This window comes from Zophobas morio, unplaced genomic scaffold (assembly GCF_036711695.1).
Source record: "Zophobas morio isolate AGI-343-1 ecotype UQ-CSIRO unplaced genomic scaffold, CSIRO_AGI_Zmor_V1 ptg000403l, whole genome shotgun sequence".
In the NCBI taxonomy this organism is placed as follows: domain Eukaryota; kingdom Metazoa; phylum Arthropoda; class Insecta; order Coleoptera; family Tenebrionidae; genus Zophobas; species Zophobas morio.
The window spans coordinates 55,603-67,726 of record NW_026972507.1 but is presented as its reverse complement, the minus strand read 5'-3'; the positions used below and the strand labels follow the sequence as shown (position 1 = coordinate 67,726).

General features: G+C 30.6%; 2 protein-coding genes and 1 long non-coding RNA gene across 3 annotated transcripts; 2 read left to right on the top strand and 1 right to left on the bottom strand.

Annotated features, from left to right (window-relative positions):
- Positions 1-2,196: 2,196 nt before the first annotated feature.
- Positions 2,197-3,683, top strand: LOC135120640 (uncharacterized). Its single transcript, XR_010278674.1, has 4 exons — positions 2,197-2,245; positions 2,913-3,047; positions 3,491-3,565; positions 3,622-3,683. It is a non-coding gene; the product is annotated as an uncharacterized LOC135120640 (long non-coding RNA).
- A 115-nt stretch (positions 3,684-3,798) lies between these two features.
- LOC135120649 (protein FAM50B-like) lies at positions 3,799-4,890 on the top strand (the record flags this gene model as incomplete). Its single annotated transcript, XM_064044986.1, has 6 exons — positions 3,799-3,906; positions 4,051-4,153; positions 4,208-4,269; positions 4,324-4,455; positions 4,552-4,671; positions 4,744-4,890. Coding segments are annotated over 6 exons (672 nt in total), but the record flags the coding sequence as incomplete, so codon positions are not given.
- A 1,695-nt stretch (positions 4,891-6,585) lies between these two features.
- Positions 6,586-8,223, bottom strand: LOC135120648 (replication termination factor 2-like). The gene is made up of 8 exons (XM_064044985.1): positions 8,140-8,223; positions 7,944-8,026; positions 7,756-7,849; positions 7,442-7,560; positions 7,293-7,371; positions 7,136-7,231; positions 6,739-6,825; positions 6,586-6,687 (listed from the first exon to the last, which is right to left on the bottom strand). Exons 1-8 carry the CDS (start codon positions 8,218-8,220, stop codon positions 6,586-6,588), a joined length of 741 nt encoding a protein of 246 aa, XP_063901055.1. The 5' UTR covers positions 8,221-8,223.
- Positions 8,224-12,124: the final 3,901 nt, after the last annotated feature.

The window sequence follows — 12,124 nt, the reverse complement described above, 5'->3', positions numbered from 1 at the left end:
ACCACGCCACGCTAATGCTTTCCTATAAATAATGCTGTATCTCTTCTGAGCATCATTAAGCTTTGTAGTTACAAATGCGATATAGCAAACTCTTCTTCGTACTTTTAAAAGAGAACCTTGCTGTGAGGAGAATTTAACACATAACATATTTTTAAGAATATATAATATATTACCCGACCTCCCCTCCCCACTATTTTTTTCCCTTCCAAATAAACTCAACTTTCCCTTTATAGTCTTCAAAGGTTTCAATATTTCTGCGTACTGTAGAACATAATAAGCACTCCAAAAATTTATTACTTGCAAAATATCCCGTCAATTCTCCTTGTTATCTGGCTTCATCACATTTGTAAAAGCCTGAACTCGGTCCTCAAGCACATCTTCACTCCTCGAACTTTAGTTTCCGACAAAATTTTAACTTTATGACCACTTTTAACACCCGACCTCCATATTTTGCCGCCCCCAAGCAGTCATTAACACAAACGCGCACTCTTTTTAACCCATCCTAATCCTCTCCATACCCCTCTAATATTCTAAAGGCGCGTTTATATACTTAAATAAAAGAACAGTTCATTTGACTCTTCCTCTTCCGGCAATATGAACACGAAATACTTATTAGACTCTTTTTATCTAAGATTTTAATGAAAAATTTTAGCGGTTTAATTTAAAGTATCCTGCCTTTTTCAGCCTTTGAGTTAATAAACCTCCCTTCGAGTTCCAAAGTTATTAATAATACATTGTTTAATTAAGGCCTTGTAGTGTGTCGCACGTTGTCATGTATCTCTGAAGTTCTTGTCTAGAATCTGCTGACGGGTATACTTGTACTCGGGTTTTCTATTACCACGGTATTGTTTTTTTTGATAGTCAACAGTAGGTTCCAACATTTCAATCCTCCAAAGTTTTTTACACACTCCCTTGACCGCTTTACGTTTTAAAAGATCTCTCATTTCGTATTGATGCCACTTGAAGCAGTTCCAATATTCTAATACTCACTATCGAGCTGCCATCTTAAATTATATATCCTTCTAATTCAGTTGCTTGTTGCAGATGAGGTAATTCTTCCTAACCAGGTGTTGTAAAATGTGTGTTATGTCCCTAAGAGTTATTTTATAAAATCCTATTCATACCAGTAATATTTGTTAACAAGGTCTCGTACGCCTGTCAAAAAGTTTAGGTCCGCCTATCTCTGATTCTTTATCTCTCAAGTAGTAATCTTTACCCGTAAGCCTACAATCCAATTTTTTTGAATACCTAACTTAACAAAAACTCACTACCTCCTGGAAGTCAAGTTCAACATTACGAAAATTAGAATCTTTTCTCTCTAAAATTAATTTTTTACCTATTTTTAAATTACTTTAGCATATTTAAAGTTTGTTTTCTCCTCAAAACGAATGAGAGAACTTAAAAATCTCGTCCCCCTTTCTCGCCATTTTTAAAAATACATCTGTTTTTCTAGTTTAATCCAACAATAGAAGTTCATTAACTTCCTCTCACGTTACTACTACAGTCTTGATTTTCCTCCAAATAAAGTTTAAACAAGCTCCAATATTACGTCTAATGAATTGTAATAGAAATTAAGCGCCTCTCTTGCACTTCCCATGTTCTAAAAAACTTAAAATGTTTTTAAGTGCGGCCATGAATTCTCCGTCGTAACTCGAAATAACAAAATTCTCACCTTAAATTAAGCCACCACCACAATTTCCTTTATATCCTCAACATGCTACGGCTTAATAAATCGCAAAATATGTTTGTTTTAAGCTTTAAACATCTGTAACTCTTATATTTTAGTTGTACGTTCGTCACACTTTTGGAGAAATTCGATTTAGCCCCTTTAACTTCTACTATTTTCTTTTTTAAACAAAGTACTAATATTATATGTACACCTGTGTATAGTAGTAAATAAAAGGATTTTATTTTGTTAGTTTCTTAGAGTTAAAACTAGTTAGAAAGTGACTGATTATGATTAAAACTTTTAAAAATAACTCAAACACTAAGACGTTATGTATATGTTATAAACTGTCCCATTAACTACTATTCCCACAATAGGTAGCGACCCCGATAGAGAAAGAAGAGTAAGAGGCAAAAAAGATGAGAGTTGTCGCCGTAGCTCCGTGGGTACAGTGTTATCTCTCCATGTGACAATATATTCTCGCTATTTCAGCTGGGACCCGGCGGTAGTTGCAAATTTAAAGTGGAACCTTTCATTGGAGTGTCAAGCCAACTTAGTTAAACGTTTACCTAAAAAATTGTAATATAGGCCTTTCTTTGTACATTATTTTTATAGATTCTTTTAGTGACCTTTTTGATATATAAATTTTTTTTCATATTATTATTTACTATATTAGAATTAAGTTTATTACACTTGTTTAAAATTATTACAAGTATTGACGCTTTTATAGTTTTTGAACACGCGATTGTATATTAATTTTGTAGATGGGTAATAGTTATGTAATATGGTTTTTGTAAGCAATACATTATATATATTATTACTAAAATACTGTAAAAAAGGGTAATATAAAAATATTATATAACTTTAAATTTTTTTTAGTTTAAAATTTAATATACATTTTTTATTGATATTAATTTATTGCAATTTACCTGATTTTTTTTTTCAAAAACAAAATATATATAAAGTAATAAAACCTTTTAAACTTTCTATATTTAATTTTTAATCTTTTTATGTTAGTATTATTTAAAAAATATTTATACAACGAAAATAGTTTTAATATACTTTTTACTTTTACTTTTAATTTATATTTACTATAAGAACATTTTGTAGTAACTTGCTTAAAAAGGTTATACCTTTTGCTTTAATTTTAATTTTTTTTTACTTAATAAGTTACCTATATTAAATAAATATTGATTTTATATATAATTAAGTGATCTTTTTTTTTCTTATTTATAAAATTCCTAAGGTGATCGAAGATAATTAGCACACCATGGCTCAGTATAAAGGAGCAGCCAGCGAAGCTGGGCGCAGTGAAGCGCTACTAAAACAGCGTGAACTTGAAAAGCTTCAATTTGAATTGAAAAAAAAAGAAATTCAAGACGTTTTAAAATATATTTTTATAATTTTTATTTTAATATTTTACTTTTTTATTATTTGTAATCTTTTCATTTTTTAATTCTTTTTAGTTTACATAATAAATTTTTATAAAGTTAATATGTTTTTTTGCTTATATAAACTTTTTGTTATATTTAAGAAATCTTATGAAATCTGTTTATAGCTTTAACTATTTTAAACTTATAACATCAAAATTTTACTTTTGTTTAAATTTTGTTGCTTTACTTCTAAACATTTTATATTATAATTATATTAAAAAATTGCTTATTTATAACTTTTTAAATAGTTATCTTGTTAAACATCTTAATAACTTATAAATTTTAAATATAAAAATTAATTTTTTTTACTTTTTCCTTATTGGGATTTGTAAAAAAATAATTTAATAAATTTTAAAATTTTTTATTTTATTTTATGTATTCTGGTTTGTAGAAAAATAAATTAAAGGAGATGGATAATAAATTTAAAGTTGTTACTGAGGATGTTACGAGTGCTTTAAGCGATCAGGTGCCTTTACTTGATAATAATATTTATCATAATTTCATGTTAAATTTATAAATAAGACTCTCGGCTTATTACGGCTCGACGATTTCAGACAACGGAGAGAAAATTTAGAAAAACTTTTAATAAACGACGAAGAAAGAAAACTTGAAGAGAAAAAAAATATGTACGTAAATAACTAATTTTTTTACTTTTTACTTTTTATTTTTTTTAGATTACTGAAAAGAAAAACTGAAAGGAAAGATAAAAAGTCGCTTAAGAAAGTCGTCGTGTCTTTTGATGAAGTTGAGAATAATGAAGATTCGGAAAACTTTTGCCTCGATTTTAAAATTAAAAAGGATCCGACAGTAATTTGCGGATATTTTATGTTAATTGGTTCTATTTTTGGGTAAAAATTATTATAACGGGCTCCTATTCAATTATTGGGTGCCAATCTCGGAGTCTTGGTTGCCATTTATAGAATACGTACAAAAACTTTATTACTTTAAAAGGTCGAAACCTCTTTTCTGCCGGACCAAGAAAGAGAGCTGGAAGAAGAACTTTTAAGAGAAAAACTTCGTAAAGAGTGGATTGCGCAACAGGAAGCCATCAAATGTGTTATTACGATTATAACTATGATTATGATAAGGATGATGATTATGACTATAGTAGAGCTGATTCAAATTGTGTACTCGTACTGGGACGGGTCGGGTCATCGCCGCGAAGTCGAAGTAAACTATACATTAAACTACTAAAGATTACCACTCGTAGTGTTTCAATGCGAGGTGCGAAAAGGAAATACCATTAAAGAGTTCCTGGAGAAGTGCTTAGCAGGACTGCAAAAAGACTTTTACGACATGAGGAATGTCGCAGTCGACAGCCTCATGTACATCAAAGAAGATCTGATCATCCCTCACGTGAGTAGCAGCCGCCCGACTTGTGGCGTGCATATGCTTTTTTTATTCTATTCATGGTTGTATTGTTAACGGTCTTTATATTCTTCAACTCCGCAGCATTATACTTTTTATGACTTCATTCTAAGCAAAGCCCGTGGCAAGTCAGGCCCTTTATTTAAATTCGATGTGCATGACGATGTCCGACTGCTGAGCGATGCTCGAAAGGAAAAAGACGAGGTGCGTATTTTCTTGAATTTTATCAGATTTTTTACTTATTTTTATGTTATAAATTTTATATATATTTGAAAGTCGCACGCAGGCAAAATAGTACAGCGCTCATGGTACGAAAAAAATAAGCATTTATTTCCGGCCAGTCGTTGGGAATTGTACGATCCTGAGAAGTCTTATGGAAAATATACTATTAGCGATAAGAATAGTAGAAGAATAAAAACATAACATTATCATATTTATTATTATAGAAAACAGGTTAGATTTGTTATAGTTTTAAAGAGGGTAGCTGGTTACAACTTCGGCATTATCTTCAGAGCTGAAAAGTATACGCAAACTAAGTGCCCCTAGGCTTGTCTATCAGAATTTCAAAAAAATAAAAATGATAAAAAAAAGTTCTGGAAGTTTTTATCAAAATAATTAACTAGCATTTATATTCTCCGTAATATATACGTAAAGTAGAGGCCAGCATACTATCTTTATAATCCAAAGTGTGCAAAATAATATTGACTTTTCTTGCTTGACTTTGAGAAATCGTGAAAATGAGTAGAAGTGAAGAATTTTTTGTCACCCTCTTACGAAGTCTTTTATGATTCCAGACATTTTTGGCTAAAATAATAAATTGAGACTTTTTTGTGGCCTTTCTATTAATTCTTCTATGAGATGAAACATTTCCGGCAAACCTTGCTGCCTCTTTTCCCTTTACACCGACGCAACCTCCAAGTCGTAGCGCAGAAGGCTTTGAGGATTTTTGTTTACTTTTGATTTCTTTGAGGTAATCGAGAGTAATTTTAGGTGTGTTTAAGCGTTAATCAGTTAAAGATATTAATAAGAATAACGTCACTCTTAAAAAAAGTTTCTTATCCTAAATCTCTGCTCTTTTGGTTGAACTGTATAAAGCAGTTGTTCGTGAAATAAGTTAGTGGGCTTGGAGGGTTAGACGTCTCATACTCTACTGAAAAAAGTAAAACGTTTATAGTAAGATGAAAAGAGAGCTGAGCGATTAATAATATAACAGTAAAAAAAGGAATTAAAAACGATTAGGAGAATCACAAATTAAGAAGCGAGTTAATGGCCTTTATTAAATTCGTTAACTATTCGAATTTACATTTCAAAAGACAATTTCCTAGCAACTATGAGACGCTTCTTCTTAACAAGTAAAAAACGTAGCCATATAATAAAGTCGCTGCTCGTGTCGCTAATAGAAAACAAAGATATTTAATTCCTTATAAAACTTTTAGTAAACCGAAAATTATGTAGATATTTTTTTTTATTAGCTTCTCATCTATTTTTAAATGAAAGTAAACTGACCTTAAATATATAGTCACACTTATTAGTATACAACTTGACCTAACTATGAAAATGAACACGCGGGCGAAAACACAGTTATTCCAAGTTTGTACTAGCTAACACAAAATAAATATCAAAATCGTCGTAGAATTTGAGTAAACGTAACACTACAGTATAAGAATTCTAAAAGTAATTAAAAAAATTTCACTGCCTTTTTTCTTTACAAACACTTATACTCGAAAATTAGATTTAAAAAAACTTCATAGAGGCATAACCCGCCGCCCTGTAAAAGTGCACTACCTGCTGCCCCTCTGCATATACTGAGAGCATGTACTAAAAGTTTTTTAAAAACGTTCTTATTTCTTTTAAATTTTCCGAGTAAATTTATATAACATATACTAACTGTTTCGGAGCGTTTTCTTTTTTAATTATTTCAAACAACTTTCCGTAGCGTATACTAATATTTTTATAACAATTTTTAACTAGTTTTCTCTCTAAACCTAACGAATATTCATAACAATTGTTTAAAGGAAGATTTTATAACCTTGATGGCTTATTAACTTACAGCACACGAGTAGTTTTTATATGCAAAAAAATCTTTTTAATTAAAATGTGGCCCTTATTAAGTAAAAACTACAAATAAGCGCCGTGAACGGATCGACACAAAAAGGAAGCCTCCGGTTTCTTTTTTTTGGGATCAGCAAAAATAGACTTGTAAACTTCGCTGCCTTCCGGCTATGAAAAATCTTTTACTCCTAACAATTAACATACTAATAATAAAACTACCTCAAGTCGCCTCAACTTTTTTATAGAAACTTCACTGACTGATGTTAAAGAATTTAAGCGAGAAGTTGATTTCCTTTTGCAGCGGCCCTAAATTTTAAACAATAAATCAACCCAACAAAAAAAAAATCTTCCAAAAATTTTAACAATCAAAAAAAGCGACTTAAATTTTTTCCACTTATATAAATTTGGAACTGCATTCTTAAAGTTTTACGCAAATATAACGTTTCTAAAGCTTCCATGTAGCAACGTGCCTTAAACTGCATAAAATTACTTAATTTACTAGAATTACAAATTTAAATTTTAAGGATAAGAAAAAATTGTAGAACAATGTTAACATATTCAAAATTTAGATATAGTATCAAATAAAATAAGTAAACTAAATAAAAATTCTAGATACATTCGAAGAGCTCAGTTTAAGTAAAAGTCTCAGTTCATCTTCTTTGCTTTTATCGGGGTAAAGCGGAATAACCAAACCAAACACAGATTGATTGCACTAAAAATTATAATTGCTTAACTAAAATTAATCAATTTTCCCACGTAACCTAAAAAATGACCACTAAACAGTTTTCTTCTTTGACTTCTTTATAAGACTTTTCCGAAAAAACACAGCCGCAGTTCCAGTTATAGAAAAATCTATAAAAAATTATAAATACAAAATAAAATATTTTTTTAAAAGGAAATTATATAATTTAAAAAGCGGAACTTGTGAATGCCGTTCATCGGAAGTTCAGAAATGGGGCACATAAACTGAGATTCCGTAGTAAAATTTTTTTTTTTATCTTCAAAAGAGGGATTGTCCTTCAAATTAAGAGTAACGACATCCTAATAGCAATGTATTGATAGCATAAAGTTTTTAATCAATTATAAAAATTAAAAAAATATTATATCTTGTAAAAAGAAATAAAAAAATAAACTCGTACTAACAAAAAAAGAAAACATAACACCAAATTTTTAATAATATAAAGGATATTTACACTACTATGAAGTTAAAATTAATATTAAAAATTGTTTATATACCTTTAAACCACGTATGTGAGAAACCAAAGTCGCGTTATCGCTATATTGACTACGATCAAGTAAATGTCTCAAAAGGGCTTCTTTATTGTATAGTCTTATTTTACATATACGATAATGTGTAATAAATTTAAATTTTCATTTAAAAACAATGAAATATTTAAATTAAAAAATATTAGCCATAAGCAAACCTTCCAAGCTTACAGGCCACAATAGGCTTTCTTAAAAACTCACTAGACAAGGCACAGTAACTCCATTTAGATTCTAAAACGACCTTTTTAATAAATAAAAAATTAGAGATTTTTTCTAGCAAAAAAAAAAATTATATTATAAACAATATAACTTTTCATAATCAAACACATAATCAAACTTAATAATACTTCAAACCTCCTTTTCTACTGTTTTCGGCTTCTCCTTTTTTTTAACAAGTTCACCTCGAGTAGGAATTGAGCCACCGTCAGCACCCATCAGATGGTCGTACCGCGCTCGTAACGAAACCGTAGAGGACGCCAAAGATAAAAAAAAAAAACGAATAATGCATTTAGTTAATTATCCAATAAAAATTTTATATTTTAACCCTAACCAATAAGCTTAAATTTTAAAGTGTAACTGCTTAATAATTCGGTAATACTACTAAAGTTAGATTCACGTGTCGAGGAAAATTAAAATTTTAAATTTGTAAATAAAATCATGAAGCTGTGACACTTAACCCAAAGTTTTTAATTGATTTTTATGATTTTTATGTAATTTTTTTGACTAAATCTGCTAAGAAACGAGTATATTGCTTTATTTATCTTTAGTTATATATTAGTCTACTTTTATAAAATTTTACAAGAATTTTTTTTAGTCCTATATATAAAGATTATATTAATGTTAGTTCGGGAAATTAATCCATAAAATTTTGATTACTTGATTTTAAAACAATTTTTAGGATGTTGGTGGTAACTGAGCCTATTTAAACAATTTAATTGACACTAATATTTAGCTCAAGGTCATATACGAAGATGAAAAACCGTTAAAAAAGGCTTAAACTTCGTGATATTTATCAGTTAGTCCATAGCATCATTATACCCGTTTACGCTATTTTATGTTTCCACTAACTCAGCTTTTGTGGGTGTCGCAAAAGAAGGGGGAGCCAAATCCCTATTCATTGTGTAGACGTTTAAACACTTTGATTAATATTTGTATTTTTAGTGTTATTATATATAATAATGATAAATAAGTTGTCTTTGCCTTTAAGTAAATGTTTGATGTTGCTATGACCTAATAGGTGGAATCTTTAAGGCAACGTATTCAGCGTCAAAAAGTATTTTTTATTTCTTAATTTACTACATAATAAACAACGAAGAATATCCTGATACCTGACTGGTCGCAATGCCAGTCTCGGGATCGGGATCAGTTTTAGGTGCTTGTTTTCAGCGGTTTTTTAATAAGCGTTTATACAAGGGCTAGCACTAAAAGTAGACAAAAACCTCACTTAGTTTATAAGTAATGAAAAATTATAGTGTTAAATTGCCAGCCAATGAGCTCTGCCGGTGTTATGACAACATTAATTTAGAGGGTACAGTGTAGAAATATTTGGTTCTGGTGCTCAGTATGTAACTACAAGCCACATAATAAGGTCTAATTTAAGGGGATGTGCAGTCCAACGTACCACCGTTGCCAGGCGACATAACCAGCCCCCCTAGACTCGAAGCATGAATGTCTCGATTCCCATTTTAAAAAGCAACCCTTGTAGACTGGACTTATTTCGACACTTCAAAATGTTTTAAGGTTTGCCCAACGTTTCATGCTCACCTAATCAAAACAATATAAAAGTACTCTCCTGGAAGTTTAATAACCAGTGTGGATGGTTTTTCTTCGGTCAACTGTCCCAGAACGTGAATAAATGGTATACCTTGCCCATGCATGCCTTAACCCCTTATAGGTTACTGGTTACTATGTTTACTACTAGCCGCTTAGGTTCAGTTTGCAAGATTAGGTCTATGGAAATGAACCATAAAGGACAGGTCTGGCCTCAGAAACAATCTCTGGTAAGTTTGAGCAAGTTCTAACGTATAGGCAGCAATTAACGAAACATAAAAAAGTGGTAAATTTAGTTAGGGAACGTAAAACAAATCTATTTTAAGCTCCAAAATTTTGCCCATTAAAAGGTAATCAAGAGGGATCAGAGAACAATACTCTACAAAACTTCTTCGTAAAGTAGCTTCCTTATAAGATGGGGCTCTCTGTATCAAAAGATGGACCACCGTTTGAGGAGGCCTTTTGGTTTATTGTCTCCTGAGTATATGGGCCGTAAAAGCTACTCAATTTAAAGCTAAATGAACGTTTAAACGCGTTATCTCCTTTACTAGGCTAACTACGACCAATTTACCTGTAAATCAAAGTCTTACTATGCTGTTTTCTTAGCAAGAAAGGTATCGCACAGAGTGTAAAGCCAAAAACTCCGTATGTTTTTTAGAGGTCTTATTTAACTATATAAAGATTTGGCAGTTGAATAAAAAAAATAATTTCCTTAGAGAGAGGTTTTAACAATAACTGCATCATATATGTAATTATAGTAACAGCCGCCAACACTCGTATGGCTAAGGGGGACAATGCACTGACAAAAGGCACTTCAACCTTTCCGATCTGAGAAGTATATTTTCAGGGACTTAGTACTTTGGTGGTGATTAGGAGACTCACTACGTATTCCACTCCCCCGTAGAAAATTGGAATAGTCATAATACTCCTCCTTAGGATATACAGGCGCCTAGTTGCAACCGAATCAAGATTAAGCGGTCGGCGCCTCACCGAGCACTGCAAAAATCATTAATAGTAATAAAAAAATTCGTATGGCCGCTTTTTTAATATACATATATTATAGCGGTTTAAAAGTAATATAACCCAATTTTATAATAATGCAAATTAAATAAAAGTAGTATTGTAGCCACAAGTAATTAAAAAAGTATTACAGTTATACGAAAACTAGTTTTTTTAACTTTTGCAGCGGTTGAAATAAGCGCCCCCATTGCAGTAGTTTGTCCGCACTAGCGCTTTTTTATTTAATTTATCTCATTATAGTTTGTTAACTAAAGTGAGGTGAGAATTTAGACTGGTATCAAAAACTTTTTGTTTACAGGGCAGATAATCCGTGTTAATTGATTTAATAATAGAATAACTGAATAAGTAAAAAACACCAGTTCTACTATTTTTGTCTTTTTAAGGAACTCAGCGCTAATATACTGCATTCAATCCTTAAAGCAGGCTTAAAGCTACCTACTAGTGCTGAACCTAATTTTCCTTTAATAGAATTAAAACGGTTCCTATTGGGGAAGTAATTATAGCAGCTTATTTAGTAGCCGAGCAGGCAAACTAAAGAGATAAATATTATATATAGGCAAAAATTTGTAATTATCATAATAAAGTAAAAACGTTAGAGGTAGAAAAACCTTACAGCAGTCCATACTATTGTAAATGTGGTCAGTGCAACTCGACTATTTATTTAGAAATTGCGATATATATTTATATATATAACTTATTTACATACCGTTTCATTTAAAATATACTTTTTCTATTAGAAAACTTAAACAATGTAATTTTATAACTGCTGTCTATGTACAACAGACCTTAGATATATATTTTTTCTTTTTCTTTATCCTTTTTACTTTCTAAATATATATTTATTCTTATATTAATTATGAGTCTCTCCTTTGAAGAAAGATTGCGAGCTATCACTGATAATTTATTTGCTATAAATGAAGATTTTATAAAAGAGTTGGATTTTACAAGGCAAAACTTTTTTGAAGTTAGTTACTATAGCCACCCAGAAAAAATAAGTTAAAAAGGCGAAAAGAGCCTCTTGGAAGCATAGCTAACAATAATAGTGTATTTTCGGTCTTACAATTTTAGATTAACCAAACGCCTGCCTCCTAAGGGGCACTAGAAAATAGCGAGGCTTTTTAATTATAAAAGACTAATCTATTCACGGCGAAACAGTTACTATTAATACTAGTAAGTAGTAACATTCATCTTTTGACTATGAGTTCCCATAATAGTGTCAATAATAATTGTGTAACTGTTAACAACAATAATAATAGTAAAATAACAATACATTGTTCAATAAAAATATTAAAAGTAATAATGATCTTAATAAGTAAAATCCTTGTAATAAAAAAAGTAATAGCTTCAATAAGGGTAACGAGGCAGCGCTTCGAATACTGCCCCTTTTGTAAACGAACAACCACCTAATAGAAGAAACAGAGAAACAAAGAATAGGGGTTGCCTACCTAGCGTCCGTTGCGACTGTAACATACTTACGGCCCTCATCTGACAGTATGTCCCAATATAAGGTGTCAATATACATTAAATGTCCCGATTTCGTTGATTATTA